The following is a 19,394-nucleotide window of genomic DNA, read 5'->3' on the forward strand; positions in this document are numbered from 1 at the left end:
CTGTAAGATGGAAAGCAGTTAGGTCTTTGGTGATCAAATGTGCAGTATAATGATCTCTTTCCTGTGGGAAAAGAAGATTATAATAAATACTTGTGGATGAATCAAGTAGGAGTTCCCAGTAGTAAAGAGTTGTTTATTTATTGAATGCCTGCTGTGTGCAAAAGTGTGAATGAGGCACTAGGCCATGTGAAGTTTACATGGAGGTAATTGAGTGCTGCTATTTTTTACTGTTTGGTACAGTAGTAGTTTTTATAGCATTCATTTGGTCATGTAATTGAAGAGTATCCAAATGCTGAAACTGGTTAAATGTCTTTGTTTTTTTATTGCAGTATGGAAGAAATGCTTTAGAAATTGTGATGAAATCCATTGTAAACCTCGATTCTCCCATGGTATCACCACCTCCAGACTATCCTGGAGAATTCTTTAAAGGTAACTTTCAAAAATCATCATAAAAAAGGAAAATGAGTACTGACAAGTCTCACCTGTTAGAAGGTACTAAAACTCATTCTAAGAGGTGCTGTTGCTTTTAGTTTTCTTTGGACATAAAATGTATGAAATTTAGAAATTGATTATCAAACACCTAAATTGACCTCTTATAATACAAGCAGTAGATTTACTAAATTTCATTCAGGTAAAGTGACTTTACTCTTGAGTTTATTGCATATTGTATAATTTTAGATTACTAGAGGAAAAATGGTTTTGTTAGATTAATTGAAGATGACTACGTCAAATAACTTTCTGCATTTAATTTTAAGTACCTGGGTAAATCTGTGAAGGTTAGTGGGGAGTGTAAATATTGATAAAATTGGCCATATATTAACAGTTGTTAAAACTGGATAATGGGTACGGGTGGGTTCCTAGAATATTCTCTTTTTACATTTGTGTATATTTGGAAATTCTTGTTTTAAAGAAGTCCTAAATAGGGCTATAGAAATTCTTCGATGTATAGATTTTACCCCATTAATATTAGTAGTCTGAGAGATTTCAGTAGTTCAGGAAACTATGAAAGTATTTTGGAGAATAAATAAATGTAAGATACTTGAAACATTGTCATTATTAAGTTAGCATTTTTTTACTAGGAAGTCCTTTCCAAGAACTGGTTTTTACTGTTGGTAGTAGTCCGTATTGACACAGCTGGCAGGGCTGTTTATAATTGTTGATGGCATTTAACAAAACAAAAACTTATAAAGCCTTGGCCCTTTTCTTTTTCTCCCTTTCCCTTTCCTTCTTGTTTTCTTTTTGTTTGGTCATTGGAGGGATTGTCGAAACGACTCACCGATTTACTTCTAGTTCTGAAATAGTACATGTTATTTATTCACTGTCAGTAATGAAAACTAATCTGAAAGTGAATAATGAGGAGCCAGTACTCTCATTAAGTACCTGCCCACTTCCACTCTCATCTGGTAAGGTTACAAATGTTGACAATTTGAACAGGAGCAGCCTAACAAACCCTTGTCCATGTTTGTCTAAACACAGAGCTTTTAAAAAACATACTACTTGCAAAATATTTTTCTCAGTATATCACAGACATATATCTCTTATAAGTCATTAGCTATAGCATGAACACATTTTTAACAGTTGTGTAATACTCTCCATCTAGCTTATGTAACAGTTCTTCAGTTATTCCTTTATTGATATTCAAGTAGTTTTAATTTTTTTTGCATCACAAAGTGCTGGAATTATAACGGCTATTCTTCTATTCAGAAGAAGAATTCTGTTCAGGTAATTTCTTCATAGACTGGGTTCCTAAAATGAGAATTTTTTGCATTGGAGCTCTTTGGCTACAGAGTTGTCATGTCACCTGCAGAATGTAAACATTTTAAGCATGTAGCAGTCTAGCTAATTAAATAAACATGTAAATAGGATATAATTATGTTTCCTGTTGACCCTTTTCTCTTTCTTAAACCCTTATTCAGTAAGTCTGGGTTGGAGCCTGGACACCAGTATTTTGTTTTGTTTTGTTTTTTACAAATCATCCTCTTAGTAACATAATTCAGAACATGTTGACCGTTATACTTGTTGCATATCTTTTGCATCTCCTTGTCAATACTGATAGGTAATGTTTGGAAAGGAAACATGATTATTTCCTTATTTACACAGTTATTTAATCACTATCCTACTGTGTATTCAAAATTCAAAATTGATTCTGTGAGCAGAGCAGCTTTGAGAGAGCCTAGAATCTCCACTGCTGAAGATTGTTGTTGGAAAGATAAGACATCTTAGTGAAAACAGTATGTATAATGTGAAGTTGAAAAGTGAAATAGCTCAGTCGTGTCCGACTCTTTGCAACCCCATGGATTGTAGCCTACCGGGCTCCTCTGTCCATGGAATTTTCCAGGCAAAGGTACTGGAGTGGGTTGCCATTTCCTTCTCCAGAGAATCTTCCTGACGCAGGGATCGAACCCAGGTCTACCTGCACTGCGGCAGACGCTTTCCTCTCTGAGCCACTAGGGAAGAGTTCTAGGATTTTGAAGTGCCTGAAGATCTTTAGGGTCTGTGCTTTCCTTTTAATTCAACTAATAGGAATTATGGAAGATACGTATGCTAAAACGTGATCTGGTTTAATAGGTAACAGCTCATTGAGTCATTTGAGCTGTAACATTTTCTATAAATTTGTTTTATTTTAGATGTTCGACAAGGACTGATAGGAGTTGGCCTAATAAATGTAGAAGATCGTTCGGGAATTCTTACTCTAGATAAAGGTAATAGTATGAGTTTCATATATGTACATAACTGTTGCTGATCATTACAGCCCATTTTGTTGTTTGTTTTTGTCAGTTTGAAGGGGAAGTTTCAAGTCTGTTGGTCTGTCTCTCAGTACTTAGTGTTCACAAAGAATCCCTGCTACTATGTTTATTCAAAAAATTAGACCTCTATTCTCTTCTATATATCAGCAGTTCTCAAACTAGGTTGCAAGTATGAGCAACTGTTGAGCTTTTTGAAAGTACTTAAGCCAGGCCAGGAGCTCAGGCAGTAGTAATTTTCCAGAGCTCTAGGCCTAGCGTTCTACTTGTGCAGCAAAAGTTGAGCTTCACTGACTTCTGGCACTTAATAACTTTACAAGTTATGACTTAATGTTGGAAAGCATTCTTATGTGCTAAATTGTATTCATAGTTTCAGTAAGTGAAGTTGAAGATGCAAAAATCTAATTTGGCAAACATCTTTTGACCACATAGTATAGATGTATTAATAGCTAGAGGTAGAAGCAGTCAAAGTATAAGCCTATTCTGGAAACAGTCCAAGAGTTGTGAGGGAAGACTTTGGAGAAGAAAGGGAGACTTGAACTAGGCTGAGATGAATAAACTTGTTAAATTGCCATTTGAATGCCTTAAATCGTTCATAAAATCTTGTCATTGCAGATTATAACAACATAGGAAAATTCTTAAACAGAATTTTGGGCATGGAAGTGCATCAACAGAATGCACTATTTCAGTATTTTGCTGACACACTTACTGCAGTCGTTCAAAATGCCAAAAAAAATGGAAGATACGATATGGGGATCTTAGGTAAGTTGGGAAATTTTTAAAATGTCATGTGTATTCCTGATAATTTTTTTTATACTTATATATTGCTTTTTCTTATTCAAGATCTTGGTTCTGGAGATGAGAAAGTGAGGAAAAGTGATGTTAAGAAGTTTCTGACTCCAGGATATTCAACATCTGGCCATGTAGAATTATACACAGTAAGTCTGTAAAATGTGCACATTCAAATATAGCGTGCTTTTCTGATAGACTTCCTAAGAAGTGAGTTTAATTTAAATTTCATTACTATTTTTTTTACAGATAAGTGTGGAGAGGGGAATGTCCTGGGAGGAAGCTACCAAAATTTGGGCTGAGCTGACAGGACCAGATGATGGCTTTTATTTGTCATTACAAGTAAGACTTGTTTCCTTTAAATGTTAATTGTTAAGATAATATGTTTTTATTGCCAGCATTGTAATTATGTTTGCTTTGTACTGATTTTCCAACTGTATTTAGCTTTCTCTATTATGATAATTTATCTTTGTAAGCATGATATATTTTTAATAGTTTTTGAGGAGTATTATTAAATGCAAGTTTTAAATTATTACATATTTGAGGACTTGCCTGGCAGACCAGTGGTTAAGACTTCATGTTTCCACTGCAGGGGGCATGGGTTCTATCCTTGGTCAAGAAACTGAGATTCTCCTTACCACTCAGGATGGCCCCCCAAAATTGCATATTCTTAGTAAATTGAACTGTTTCCCCCATAATATAGTGAGTGACCTTCTTTAGTCATAATAATGCTTTATGTCTTCAAGATTCAGTTTTCAGTTACTAATGTAACTACTGTCATTAGTTTAGTATTTGCATGTGGACGGAGCTAAGGGGGGAGAGAGAGTGTGTATACATAATTTACATTAGACATACACATGTACACAGATGAGTGCATAATTTATTTGTCCTGATTAAAACTATGGAATTTTATAGTTTCACCTTTTTTCTGATACTTCGGTCTTCTTTCTTCCACACCAATAATCCTTGTGCTTCAGGGCACACAGGATGATAAAATATTATGGGCACTCTACCCCAGTATTCCTGAAAATACTTTTTAAAAATAACTTACTTGCATATACCTTCCTCCGTTCTATTTAAAAAATAGTTATACTATTTCTACATGTCAGCATCTGACAATGATACAGTATACTTTTCTTTTAACCCTTAATTAATCTTAGTTCTATAGGTAATAACAGTTTTACCAGACATGAAGTCTATTATTTCACATTTTCTTTTCTTGAATATCTTATTAAGATGCTACTATTTACTCTGAGATAGAGTTGCTGTCACAGTTTGATGGTGTTCTAATTTCCTTTCCCTTTTATATTTAATTGTTCTTTTGTGCCTGTATGTACGAAGGATTCTTTAAAGTTTGGTCATTTTATTAGAGTTTATCTTGTGTTAGTCATTCTTGGTCAGTATTCTCAGGTAGGTGGTATGCTCTTTTAATGTGTAGTTTCAGATCTTTATTTTATAAAGTTTTTGAATTATTTTTATTTGTAAAATTTTTAGTATTTTCTTCCTTGAACTTCTCCATTACTAGGACTCCTCTTATCCACACTTTAGATCTTTACTTGCCTTTAATATTTATTTTCTTTTAAATTCTTTTTAATCTTTCTTTATTTCTTTTTCTTTAACAGCTTTATTGAGATGTAATTCACATACTATACAGTTCACTCACTTAAGTGTATACTGTAATGATTTTTGGCATACTACAGAATTTTTTAAAGTTAGGGTAAAATACATAACAAACTTGCCATTTTAAAGTGTACGATTTAGTGGCATTGATTATATTCATAGTGCTGTCCAGCCATCACCATTACACAACTCCTCCAGCCTCTGATAGCCTCTCATCTCTTTTCTGTCTATAAATTTGCGTATCTTGGTACCTCGTATAAATGGACTCATGCAATATATGACATTTATGTATGGCTTCTTTCACTCAGCATATTGTTTTCAGTGTTCATCCATGTTGTAACCTGTGTCAGTTCTTTATTCCTTTTTGTGAGTCTTCTCCAACACCACAGTTCAAAAGCATCAATTCTTCTGCGCTCAGCTTTCTTTATAGTCCAACTCTCACATCCATACATGACCACTGGAAAAACCATAGCCTTGACTAGACGGACCTTTGTTGGCAAAGTAATGTCTTTGCTTTTGAATATGCTGTCTAGGTTAGTCATAACTTTCCTTCCAAGGAGTAAGCATCTTTTAGTTTCATGGCTACAATCACCATCTGCAGTGATTTTGGAGCCCAGAAAAATAAAGTCAGCCACTGTTTCCTCATCTGTTTGCCATGAAGTGATGGGACCGGATGTCATGATCTTAGTTTTCTGAATGTTGAGCTTTAAACCAACTTTTTCATTCTCCTCTTTCACTTTCATTAAGAGGCTCTTTAGTTCTTCTTCACTTTCTGCCATAAGGGTGGTGTCATCTGCATATCTGAGGTTATTGATATTTCTCCTGGCAATCTTGATTCCACCTTGGGCTTCCTCCAGCCCAGCGTTTCTCATGATGTACTCTGCATATAAGTTAAATAAGTAGGGTTAGACTAAAGAAAGATGAGCACAGAAGAATTGATGCTTTTGAACTGTGGTGTTGGAGAAGACTCTTGAGAGTCCCTTGGACTGCAAGGAGATCCAACCAGTCCAACCTAAAGGAGATCAGTCCTAGGTGTTCGTTGGAAGGACTGATGTTGAAGCTGAAACTCCATTACTTTGGCCACCTGATTCGAAGAGCTGACTCATTTAAAAAGACCCTGATGCTGGGAAAGATTGAGGGCAGGAGGAGAAGGGGACAACAGAGGATGAGATGGTTGGATGGCATCACCGACTCAATGGACATGGGTTTGGGTGGACTCCGGGAGTTGGTGATGGACAGGGAGGCCTGGTGTGCTGTGATTCATGGGGTCACAGAGTCAAACATGACTGAGCGACTGAACTGAACTCCATTGTATGTATATAGCACTTTTTGCTTATTTGCAAACATTTATGGAATGACAAACTCTAAATGAAGACCTGGTTCAAGAAGTACCTGTGTAAAGGAGACCAATTATGATGATGCCACAGGCAGGGTAAAACCGTAAATAAGCTGTCTAGAGTACGAATCCTGAACTTTTTATGAGAGGGGTCAGATAGTACTGTAGATCTTGCCAGGGCATGTATCATCTCTGCTGACTCTTCTTTGTGAATTTTTTTCCCTTCCTTTCTAAGATACTTTCTCCCTCCCTCCCTTAAACTGTTCTTAAGCATAAGATCAGGCCAGATTTTATCCATAAGCCTAGTTTATGGTCCCTAACTCAGTAGCAAAGGTCTCAAACTGGATCTGGTTCTGGGGGGTGGGGAGGGAGGGGTGTGTGTGTAAATTTTATGATTCTCGTGAGGTTATACAGAGTAATAGATAGGGATTTCTTGTACATGAGTTTTCCCAGTGGTAGCATTTTATGTAACTATAGTACAATATCACAATGAAGATATTGGTACAGTTCACCAGATTTTATTCAAATTTCTCTAAGGCCTTGGATAGGATTTTGATTGGTCCATATAGGATATTGGTTATTGTCTTTCATTTGAAATTATTGCCAGAATTGAAGCACTGGTATATTTTGTTGAAAATGTTGATCCTTACCAGTTTCTCTGGAGTGAAAGGATGTGGTAACGTTGCCCTTTGTTACTGTCTGCATGGGCTCAGACAGCTGGATGTGAGGAGTGAGGGCCTTCAAAGAGACATCTGAGATTTCTCTGCTGGTCAGTGGTTGAGATTCCACACTTCGAATGCAGGGGCCGTGGATTCCATCCCTAGTCAGGGTACCCAAGATCGTGCACACTGGGGCGCAGCCAGAAAGTTAGAGAAGAGAAGGCATTCTTCCAGGAAGGCATAGCCTATTTCTTTGAACCTCCTCAGCAGTAAGCACATATGACTTAGAATTTGTTTAATGTGTGTTGACATTAGGAAAGCCATGTCAGAATCATTGACACAATTTTAAAAATAATGTTTATTTATTTATTTTTGGCTGTGCTGGGTCTTCATTGCTGCTTGTGGGCTTTCTCTGGTTGTAGTGAGCAGGGGATACTCTTCATTGAGGAGCAGAAGCTCTAGGCATTGAGGCAGTAGATTTGGTGGAAGGACCTAGTTGTTCCTCAGCATATGGGATCTTCCCAGACCAAGGATAGAACCCACATCCCCTGCATTGGCAGGCAGATTCCTATCTACCGTACCACCAGAAAAGTCCACAAAATCACTTCCTCTGTAGTGTGATGCTTATTTTATAACTATAATAATTATCACTGTCAAGGTAGATCACATTGTTACATGCTTTAAACATCGCCTTAAAGTATAATTAGAGTATTTCACATCAGCTGATAAAAGATTTTTAAATGTACTTTTCGCTCAACTAATGTTTCATAGACTTCACAGTAATTATATAAACAGTGTTTCAAATCATGTGAACAATTAAAAGACAGGATCTTTAATATCCACAAAAGGTAAAATACTGAGTCGTTTTATCCATTTAAGAATTATCTTAATATAAAAAGTTTGTAGCTTAGCAAACAGTTTATTTTGTAGAAAAGGAAGTGTTGGTTGCTCAACTGTGTCCGACTCTTTGTGACCCAGTGGACTATAACCATAACCCGCCAGGCTCCTCTGTCCATGAAATTCTCCAGGCAAGAACACAGGAGTGGGCTGACATTCCCTTTTCCAGAGGATCTTCCCTACCCAGGGATTGAACATGGGTTTCCTGCATTGCAGGTAGAGTCTTTATAGTCTGAGCCACCAGGGAAGCCCTGTAGAGAAGGTCTTTTTTTAGAGGAGCTGGGAAGATACCTTTCAAACTTTTCCTTTTCCTTCAATTTGGCTCCAGAGACTCCTGCTTTGAAATTGTTCACCATTATTTAGAACAGATACTAATTTCCCAACCTTATATTTCCTTGAGTTAAATGGTGCTTTTTATAACTCCTTTGTCTTAGGATTTCTCTCATAAAGTCCAACTTTTAAAAATTAAAAAAAAAAAAACAACAACAAACAGAAACACCAAGTTCCATTGTTTGTCTAATGCATCCTTTTCTTCCACTTGTGCATCAAATTGTGTATTATTTGTTCAGCATTGGCTTTCTCCTATTATAGCATTACTGTCTACAGATCAATTTGTGCTATTTCATGTGGTATTTCACCCTCACAAACTGTAGGCTTAAAATTAGATGAATTCAGAGGACTGTGAATGATCAAAATTGTTTTCTTGAAGGTTATATTTCATTGTAACTTGAAGGAGAGTTACATACTTTAGAATTATTTCCCATGAAAACCCTTCCTCCCACTACTTAGATTCCTCTGTCACATCTCTGAGCCTGTCTAGGCTCTTGAGTCCAGTGTCATGGACTAGAAGAAGCAAAATTTTCTCCATTGGACATTGTGCTTTAAGTCTTATTCGACACAATTTTCTAAACCATATCTTGACCTTCAGCCTGCCTCAGAGTTACAGGCCTTCACCTTGTTTAACTCGATTACACAGCAGTGTTATCCTTTCTTCACAGTTCTGTATTTACCTACACATCTGACATTATAGGCTTACCTGGTGGCTCAGAGGGTAAAGCATCTGTCTGCAATGCAGGGGACCCGGGTTTGATCCCTGGGTTGGGAAGATCCCCTGGAGAAGGAAATGGCAGCCCACTCCAGTACTCTTACCTGGAAAATCCCATGGACAGCGGAGCCTGGTAGGGTACAGTCCATGGGATCGCAAGGAGTGGGACACAACTGAGCGACTTCACTTTCACTTTCTTTCACTTTGGCATTGTAATCTTTCAAAGGATAAGATTTGCTGATGTGATGGTACAAAAAGCAAGCCTGTCTTAAAATGTACAATGTTGACTATATATTTTCTCACCATTTTCTTTTAATAGATAAGAAACAACAAGAAAACTGCCATCTTAGTTAAAGAAGTGAACCCTAAAAAGAAGCTTTTCTTAGTTTATAGACCAAATACCGGGAAACAGCTCAAATTAGAAATTTATGCTGATCTAAAAAAGAAATATAAGAAGGTATTTTTCCATTTGTACATGATGTTATATATGAATACTTTTTCATAGTGTATTGAAAGTATGTTTATGTTTATATGTGAATTTTTTTGGTCAGTTTTCCTATTTGATTGCTGGAATATGCTTTTCAGGAAAAGCTTTTAACTTTTAAAAAAGTCTTGTTAAATTAATATCCCATTGTTAATGTTATCAACCATTAGGAAAATTATGATTATTTGAAACAGCTTATGTTGTCAAAAAAGGAAGCTTTAACAATGCTTACTACAAAAATTACAATTTTTTAAATGAAAGGAAGATGTACAAGACTAAAATACCTTCCCACCAACTCTTGCTTTTACTGTGAACTGCTGCGTTTACATTTTGCAGTGATTTCTAGAAAAATAGTGAATGCCTATTGTTTCTAACTTTACTATGTAATTATTTTGTTGTTAGCATTACCTTATATTACTATTATTCCTAGCCATTTTCCACTCGAAAACAGTTTGTAATTGTTAGCTATTTGAAATATTCATTACATAGGGAAGCCCTCATGGGAGAGCTTTAGCATTCACATGCAGGCATTATAAAGGGCCAGGTTCTCTATGCAAAGATGATTTTAAATTGACTTCAGAGATCAAATTAGGCAACCAGTGTGTGTTTCAGTGGAATTTTCATCTTCTTTTCACAGGTAGTCTCAGACGATGCCGTGGTCCACTGGTTAGATCAGTATAATTCATCTGCAGATACTTGTACTCATGCTTATTGGTTAGTATTTTTGTTTTTCTCACCATTTATTCTAATTGTCAAGGTTTAATTTAAATACCTCTTTACTCTCTGGCAGTCTGTCCTTGTAAGTACATGGGCATTTATCAATTGCTTGTTTCTTCAGGCAGAGGTACACAGTGGAAGTCTCTGACCACACACTGTTTACATCTCCCCTTTGCTATTCATGGATGTTTCCTTACTTCTGACTGACTATCGTCTCCCTGCAGGGGCTTGGGGTTGAGACTTAGCTTTTTCTTTCTACTTCTCTGTTTCCTTCCTTTTTTTCTTACATTCCTCCCACCCCGCCCAGGTTTTATTGGTGTCTCGAGTCAGTTTTATTTTTAAGGCTAAGTAACATCTAGGAAACCACAAAGATGCCTCAAGTAGCTGACAGCAGTAGAAAACTTGACTATTGAGCCCTGGAACCGATCCTGCTGTGCTGCTAGCTAGCCAGAGGTGTTGTCAAGTCATTATGTTCATTTCAGGGCATTGAAAATGGAATATCTTGGCCCATTTTAGCCAGGTTTTTATTTAGACACATGTAAGTAGATAGCTTTGCTGTGATATAAGCAAGGTTTTGTTTTGTTTTGCTGAGGCCTTTTTCACTTATCTGATCTAGAACCATATATTTGTCCTTTAATACTGTAGAAATGACTGGCAGAATTATCTTATAAACTGGCATTAGTCCAGTAAACAAACATATTAAAATGACACATGCAAAATGGCTATCAAAACCAATACATCAGCCCTTTTGTAGGGAGCCAGACTTCAGAAATAACTGTAATTTTAAAATCAGTAGTGATACCTTAAGTTGGACAGGATAATCCAATATGTGAAAAGAATTGCAGGCTCTGAAACTGTCACTTAAGGTAAATGATAGGGCAGTTTCCATTTGGAATTCAGTAGGTGTGAGCCTGGTGTGTGTGCATGTTCATATATATATATATATTATTATTATTATTTTTTAATCTGTTCTAGGCGTGGCAACTGCAAAAAAGCAAGCTTGGGATTAGTTTGTGAGATAGGTCTTCGTTGCCGCACATACTATGTATTATGTGGCTCAGTACTGAGTGTCTGGACAAAAGTTGAGGGTGTTCTTGCGTCTGTCAGTGGCACAAATGTGAAAATGCAGATAGTTCGCCTAAGAACAGAGGATGGACAACGAATTGTAGGTGAGTCTTTTATTCCCTTTGATTTGAGCTGTGAGAATAAAGAAAATTAGATCCTTGTTTTTCTTATTTTGCTTCATAACATCTTAGAATCTGTGTATTCCAGTGGTGGGGTAAAGTTTCCTTTCTGTGATGTTCTTAAAAGGATGAATGGAAGTTGAGCTTTTGGATGTCTGTAGTTGGTTGAGGCTGAGATTCTGATGTTGTGCTTCTGCCCTGCCCGCAGTGCTCTTGCTCCCTCCTTCCCTACCTGTTGACCTCTGTGCAGGCTCTCTGGTATGAAGATGATAGATTCTCTGACCTCTGTCTCTTTGTGTTCGGGACACGTGAGACTATAGAACTCAAAGCCACTGTGCACAGAGGCTGGACTGAAGTCATGCAGGAGCAAGGGAGACCAGGCTGGCCACTCCCACCAATCCCTCAGTGACAGGCTTCACTTCACAGCTGTCCACCCAGTTACTGTACTTGCCTTGTCACATGCTCTTTGTTTCTTTTGCAACAACCTTTCTCTGTATCATGGGTTGCCTGCGGGCCAGTCAGTCCATGAGCATTTTTTTGATCCTCAAGTATTTTTGGTTGCCAGATTTCAGTTGACTTAGTTGCCACCTTTTAAAAAATCAAAAGAATGGATTTCTATCTTCTGTGTTTTTTTTTTTATAAAGATTATACTACAGAGAAGCCTGGAGTATTGAGCCCCTGTTCCCACATGAGAGTTCAGGTTCCCTTATATAGGATGTATACACTGTCCAGTTTGCTGACTTCCACACTTTTCCACTTAGAAGTTAGTGTTTCAGTGTGCATTTGAATTTGTAGCCACTATCTGGAGTCTCTCTGGTACATTAGTACATACCAAAGAAGGTGGTGCTTGTGCGTTTCTAGACTACAAAGATAGTGGCTAGGAAGATCCTGTATCTGGCTTTCTCCTGCCTCAGCAGGTAGGTGGTATTGCCCTAGACACATGAATGTGCTCAGGCATTTGTGGGTAATTCTGCTGAGGGATCAGGCTGCTTCTGAAGGGGCCAGTTCAGTTATTTAGTATTCATTTAGTTTGTGTATGGAATCTTGTTCATTGACTTAATATTATAACATCATTTGGAATTTTCTGTCAAGCTGTAAAATACAGTATGAGTTCTCCTGGATGCAACCTTTATAAATTGTTTTCTCCTTGCAGGTTTGATCATTCCTGCAAATTGTGTGTCTCCTCTTATAAATCTCCTTTCAACTTCAGACCAGTCTCAACAGCTTGCAGTCCAGCAGAAACAGCTCTGGCAGCAGCGTCACCCCCAGAGCATTGCCAGCTTGAGCAGCACATAAGAACAGACAGGTTTCAACATGGATGTATCTGAAATGCTGTTGAAGCATATCATTTGCATAAAAATCAGGGACAGTTTCCAAAGAATTATAATTTTTTTTCAGTTGTGCTCTCTCTAGTTAATTTTCTTGGGAATAAGGACAAACCTGGAATAGATAGCAAAACTGAAAATCAGCAGTGCCGACAGTGGTACATCTGTCTTTCCTTGTGCTTTTCCCATGGTACTTACCGTATGCTTTTACTTTGGGTGAGCAGAGGGGTATGTGTGTGTATGTGTCAGTCTGTTTGTTTGTTTGTGAGTTTGTTAAAAGCTGCGAACCATAATTGGTTTAAAAATGCTTGGAACTTCCCAAACTGGCTTTACTTTTATGTTATACAGTGCTCAGGGTTAACGCAGTACATCCATGCCATTGCTGTGGGACTTATCCCCGGATGCATGTGTTTTGAGTCTATAAATAGAGAAAATATATATTGGTTTCTTTTTCCAACTTATTAAAACAATAGGTTTATTAAAGCATGAAATGAAAGGTTGCATATCATGCATTCAGGTTCTTTTCTAGTTTTTGTTCTGACAGTGCATGTCTTTGAAAGCATGCGTAAACAAGATTAACACAGAAGTCAAGTAACAGAGCGAAACATTTGTAGATGTACAGCATTGGTTATTGCATTTTTATAGTGTTTATACCTGGGTATTGCTTCAAACCCTTCAAAATCTCCTCCTCCCATTCTTCCTGCCCCAGGTTTCTTGTCGAGGTAATGAGTACACACATTTTTTTGGTGATAAAACTCTTAAAAGTTAATTTTAATGTATTAATAGCATTCCTAATGTGTGCTGCAAAAAAGGCTACAAGCCTGTTTTTTCTTAAAGTTACATCTTTCTTAATTTAAAGATAGTTGTAGAAAGGAATACAGATTGGCTTCTGTCTTGCAAACAATCTTTTTTTTTTTTTAACTTCATTATCTTAATTTCCTTTGTCACTCTTAAAAATGAAAACTTTGTACTTGAGTTGTAAACTAGACAATGAGGAAACACTTGAGGCTTCTGCTGTATGTTTATTTCTTGTTGTTATTGTTGTTACCCAGTAACTTGAATATTGTTTAACGTGTTGTAAGACATTGTAGAGTTTATCTCAAGCTGTTAAAAATGGTAATGTACAAATGTGAATAGACACTTATCTATAATATGGGTAAGTTTTGTTTCGCCTATAATAGATGTTTATAAAAACAAGTGAGGGGACAATTGGTCTTTTTGTTTCCTTTTTTTTCCCCTTTACTTTTTTTGCTTGCACAGGTTGCACTATTGAGAAAATGAGATTGTATAAACCTGGTCAAAAGCTGCAAGATATCACAGTCTTGTAGATGTCAAATAAAAAGTTATTATACTAACCCGAAGTGGACTCTTGCTTAGGCCCTCACCACCTGCAGAAGTAGCCTGTGATGGAAATGCTGCAGAACTCGGCGTGTTGCTCAACATTCCAGGTAGCCTTAGATTTTGGCTTCAAACCCACCCCACAAAATCAGAGTGGTGTTGAGGAAGGGGTGAAATAATAGTGCTTTCAAATGTTGTGCAAGTTGAACTGTTCTCCTTTGTTCCTTTCTAAACTTCTTGCAGGATCTGGTGAGATGTATGTTCAGTGATGGGTAAGCTAGAGCTGTCATCCTCTTGTGTTTCTACAAGCCTGAGTTTAGTTAGGTCACGTTCACCATAAGTTTTCTTTCTTTGGATGTATTTATTCTTGATGCCTAAAAGAACAAATTGAGAATAATTTCGGTTCTTTGGCATATTTTGCCCAGTGGATGCAACTTTTATCCTCAGTCTATCCTTATATCTCAGGCAGTGATCCATGTGAATATCAACCAGTGTCCCTTGTTAGGGCCACTAGACCCAGCTGGCAGCCAGGAGCAGAGTTGTCCACCTGCACCAAAACTTCCCACTTAGTTCTGTTTTTAAATCAGGAGCCTAGTCTGCTTCCATCAGCACCCCAAGGGAGATAGAGCTGTGGAGAGGAAGCCTAACCATCCTGCTCCCTCCAGTGAGACAGAATGGCAGGGTTGTGGAAGAGAGACTGTCTTTCGTAGGCTTGGCCCAACTTTGCTTTTTTGTGTGTGTGCGGGCATCTTTTTTTTTTTTTAAGCAGGTTATGGTTTTTTCCAAGCAGCTTCAGTATGAGGATTCTTTAATATGAAATTAGTTGACCCTCACAATTCACGATGTAACGTTTGCTCTTGGAATTGCTATCTTGTTACAGAGGGGATGTGTATGTCCTGTTCTTTGTAGAACAGCTTTGTTTTGCATTTTTTAAAAAGGTCCAGAAGTAAGTCCTGTGAAAACTCTCAGAGTAGACCTCAGAAAGGCAGCCGTGTAAACGGATGGGGAGCTGAGGTGCCGGCTGCCCACGCTCATGGTGGTGCGGTGTGCACGTGAGCCCTCGGGGCCTCTGCCCGTGCTCCTCTGTGGAGGTGAACAGACGACCTTTACACTGTGCCCTTATCCAAGTCAGCAAGTTTTAGGTTGGTCAATATGGGGAAACCCAGCATTCAATGTCCTCCTCTGTCAAAAAAAATCAAGTCTCAAACGAGAGCTAACTTCTGTAAAACAGGTCTTGTATTTCAGGATCTGAATGCCATGTCTGAACCCAAGGACCTTGTTGAACTGTATGTGAGTCCATTTGGCCTCTGTAATGCCTTTTCTCCCTTTTTAGCAATATGGCTCTGAGCACAAAGATCTGGTTATGAATCATGTTCGTGTTTTCAGAGTTTACAGTACCGATTGTGCTGAAAACCACTTTCCCAGTCCAGAGCTGCTCAGATGGTATTGGGGGAGGTTAGTGTTCCCCTCATCTAGCATCCTCCATACCACAAGGTCTCTAGCTGCAGTTTAGTGGGATTATCCAGATATGTATCAATGATACAAATTCCTAAAAGTATTAATAAGGTAGTTTTAAACACAACTTGATGAAAAAGTAAATATCTTAAGCAATTTTCCCTTTCTGCTGCTAAATTGCCGCTACAACTCTTCAGTATCTTTACATCACATCTGTATATAAGTTAGCAAGAACCTGCATCCAAAGCAATGTAGGAGTGTGTGTATGTATATATATATTTATTCCAATCCAGTTAGCACTTCAGAAACCTTTTTGAGTTGCAACAGTAAAACCTTTTAGTTTTATCTTGCTTCATCTGTAAAGGTAAAAGTTCTAGATTACCAAACTCCAGGGAAATATTAATGTTTTAGAGGCATAATTTTCTGGCTGTACCCCCTGGGGCATTCATTTGCTAATCTCTTTGTGATGCTATCAGAACAACTTCTAACAGGGATGACAACCAAGGGTACCAGGACAGCACTTAGAGTTGTATAATGGGAATCTTTCCCTCAATCCCCTCCACTTTCCAAGGAGGGGGAAGAAAAGTGTTAGATTAGAAATGGTTGATGCATCTCAATTGATGAAAGTAGGAACAGAGGAAAAGTATTTTTCCCTTGGGTCCTTTTCTTGATTAGATGTTAAAAGGAAAGTCCCTACCCAACTACTCTCTTAAAAAATGTACCTGAATGACATTCAATAGTTTCTACGAATGGTGTTACATAAAGAGGCGCTGTGAAACTGGTACCTGTTAACAGATGTTTGGTGAATGCAGGCACCCCAGTGGTGGTGGGCATTGGTCGACTATCCTTCCTATATCTGAGGTCTCCTTGGCTAACACCATACCCAGGTGCATGCACTGTGCACGCCTTGCTGCTGGGATATGCAGCAGGCAGTCCATGTTGTGGCTATAGCCTTGAGCAAAAACCATTTGTAAAAAGTCCTTGTTGGATTCTAATACAAGGCAATGCGTTTTAAGGGCATATAAGTGAAGGAAACACATTTAGATACCTGCAACTCTAGCTAGCTAGTAATTTTTTTCTGAGTACTTGAGGTGAAATCCAAAACCCACCTTCTAATCTTACGCTGTACTTATATATATGTACATAATGTGTATATATAGAAATGGTGAGTTCTTTTGAATTCTGAATGTAAATATTTCTTGTAAATTGGGACCCCACCCACTTGTTTGTCTCTTTTCCCTCCTCCAATTCTATTTATTCTTTTCTTGGTTTCCCATAGGGGGCTTCTTATAATATATTTTTTTCTTTTTTGCTCTAGAAACGTATGAAAAACTTTAGTTGAATTTGTTCATGTATTTTAGAATTCGGTTTTGCATCTTTACTATAGAATTCCTGTGTCTGTTTTGTGTTAATATTTTTCAACATGCCTGATTGTGTTTTGCATTTTTATTACAAATTTTTTACTGTGTGCAATGCATTGTATTGGGGGAATGTACTTGAGTGCAATTTCTGATACTGTCATTATATGACTAGCTATGCTCATTTATGTTGCTCTTTGGAAGCTATAGTGAGCCTGTTTTCACCTGAAAAAATTTCTTCCCAAGACTTCCTTTAAGCTCCTCTAACTTCTTCAGTGCATTTGGGATTAAACTCAACTCTTCAGTAAACCTGACTTGTTTCTACCCTTGCAATTTTTCAGGCCTGCACCACATCCTTCATCCTTGTGGCTTTCCAGCCGAGAGGAAAATCTTGTAGATCTGAACAGTGATGTATGGGCTGCTGCTGCTGCAAATTTTCTGTTTCTTAAAGAAGTTGAGTCTGTCCTTTTAGCCTTCAAATAATAATCAGAAATTTACTTTCCAGTGAGCATGGGTGATCTGCTTCTGTCCCACCAGTTAAGGGGCGGAGACAGGCCCAGTATGTGCTGGTGTCCGTCCGTACTGGCAGGTTAGAGAACGTACTTCCAGGGACAGTTGTCCTCCTGAGTAGAGCAGCACAGCTGCTTGTGCAGGCTTCCTCAAGGGCCGATGCTGTGTGTTAACTGTGGAGGGGACAGGCTGGTGGGATCCCTTGAGCTGTCCCACTACCAGGGAGCTATTGAGTTGATCTTGACTAGATTGGCTGTAAACCTAGGAGCTGAGAGGGCTGGAGGCATTCTTTAACAATTGGATTAGTGTTGCCAGGAGGACCCACCCAGGAGTGGCTCACAGTGGTGATCATTACCACTGTGGTAATAGGCAAACACTGTGTTTCTATCTACAGATTTTGTACTTTTAAGAAAATATTCCTCCGTAACTTTCAGCAAAGACACCATGAGCATTTCTTGGGTCTTTCCTTCAGGTACACGTTTCATTCGTTGCTCTGAGCTTGGTAGACTTTTAGAAGTTGTCTGTATTTAGGTGAGTCTTGGGAACCTAGTGTGTTTTGAAAGAGGGCCTGTCAGAGGTGAGCTCCTCTGGGAGAGGCTTTCCTTCTCTGACTCCCAAGAAGCAGTTGAACCACGTGGTTTGCAGCAGCAGCTGTCAGGCTGAGGCCACACTCTTGTAGTGCAGAGTTGAGCAAGGGGTGCCACCTGGGATGTAGGCTGTCTTCCATACTTGCAGGTCAGGCCTCCTTGGGGCTGAGGGTCAGTCTGCAGGCTCCTTAGTGAGAACTCCCTGACTTTTCCACCCATCCCCTCGTCCTGAGGGCCTTTCTTGCTATGGCAGTATTTGTGGCACTGAAGAGGATAAAGAAGCTTGAGCCTTCTTTCTGACTTCCACTTTACGGGGCAGATAGCTTGTATTTTCTACGTAGCACATTGCAGTCTCACCGCCATCAGAAAAAAAAAAAAAAATCATCCCGTTCATGGTTTATACTGAATTTGCAAACTACTGATATTATTTTTCAATAACCACTTGTATCTACCATCGACCATGAGAGGTGGGAAGAGGTACACTGTATCTCTGCAATAAAACTTTTGCCAGGTTCTACCTCCCGCTGAGCAAAGGATACTTTTGTACTTAGGCATAGATCTTCCTCCTTTACTAATCTGACATGGTGCATCTTGAGACAACATGTGATGGAATCCAAAGACAATTTGAAACAAAGGTGGATGTAAAACTCTTTCAGTTGTTTCTGTTGTGTTCTTTTTTACAATCTCTCTTTTTATATTGCTACTCTGTTTTGAATGTCCGTCAGTTTATGAAGGGTACGCACTGTTCTGATGATACTGCACTGCTTCTTCAGCCTTCTGTGGTGATACAGTACCAAGTGTCCAGAAACAATTGTTCTAACCATTTTGATTTGTAACTTTAAAAAAAAATTGGGTCTCATGCAATAAAAAAATGTATTGGCTGCATTTAGCAAGGTTTATACCCTTGCAAGTAAAAACGATCAACCATGAAGCGTAACAAAATTCTGTATTTAGTTTTTTATTGTTGTGTTTTCTGATTTTTGTTTCTCTCTCTCTCTCTTTTTTTTTTTTTTTTTTGTATGATTCTTAAATAAATTAAACTGGCTAATATGCTGCTTTTATCGGTGTGTTTTCTTTGACTGGGCTCTTGAGTACCTGTTGGAGCTGTGTCAGGGCTCACCACGCTGACCTAGAGAGCTTCTTTCCATTGGGGGCTTGGACTTTTTATTGGCTTTGTATTTAAAAAGAATTCTAGACAACTTCTTATGATGAGGATAAAAAGCAACCCAGCACTTGTTAGAGCAAAACAAATGGCTGTGCCGCTGTAGAGCTTCAGTGAGTTGGCGGGGGGCTGCCTGGGCCGGGGGGCTCAGATCACAGGTGTCCTCTGCAAGGTGCCACAGTGT

The 19,394-nt window shown here is 38.3% G+C and overlaps 1 protein-coding gene across 2 annotated transcripts in view; it reads left to right on the forward strand.

Annotated features, from left to right (window-relative positions):
- The window catches only part of SBNO1 (strawberry notch homolog 1), a 56,321-nt gene extending 37,217 nt beyond the window's left edge, over window positions 1–19,104 (forward strand). Inside the window, exons 24-32 of one of the 2 annotated variants that reach the window (XM_040250616.1) lie at window positions 330–429; window positions 2,628–2,702; window positions 3,360–3,506; window positions 3,588–3,682; window positions 3,783–3,875; window positions 9,410–9,547; window positions 10,212–10,288; window positions 11,267–11,460; window positions 12,629–14,155. In XM_040250616.1, the coding sequence (XP_040106550.1) occupies window positions 330–429; window positions 2,628–2,702; window positions 3,360–3,506; window positions 3,588–3,682; window positions 3,783–3,875; window positions 9,410–9,547; window positions 10,212–10,288; window positions 11,267–11,460; window positions 12,629–12,771 (1,062 nt within the window). In that variant the 3' untranslated portion in view covers window positions 12,772–14,155. Of the gene's footprint in view, window positions 1–329; window positions 430–2,627; window positions 2,703–3,359; window positions 3,507–3,587; window positions 3,683–3,782; window positions 3,876–9,409; window positions 9,548–10,211; window positions 10,289–11,266; window positions 11,461–12,628 lie in introns of both variants that reach the window. The other variant, XM_040250615.1, reaches the window with a different exon arrangement.
- Window positions 19,105–19,394: the final 290 nt, after the last annotated feature.

Source organism: Oryx dammah, unplaced genomic scaffold (assembly GCF_014754425.2).
Source record: "Oryx dammah isolate SB20612 unplaced genomic scaffold, SCBI_Odam_1.1 HiC_scaffold_12, whole genome shotgun sequence".
Classification (NCBI taxonomy): Eukaryota; Metazoa; Chordata; class Mammalia; order Artiodactyla; family Bovidae; genus Oryx; species Oryx dammah.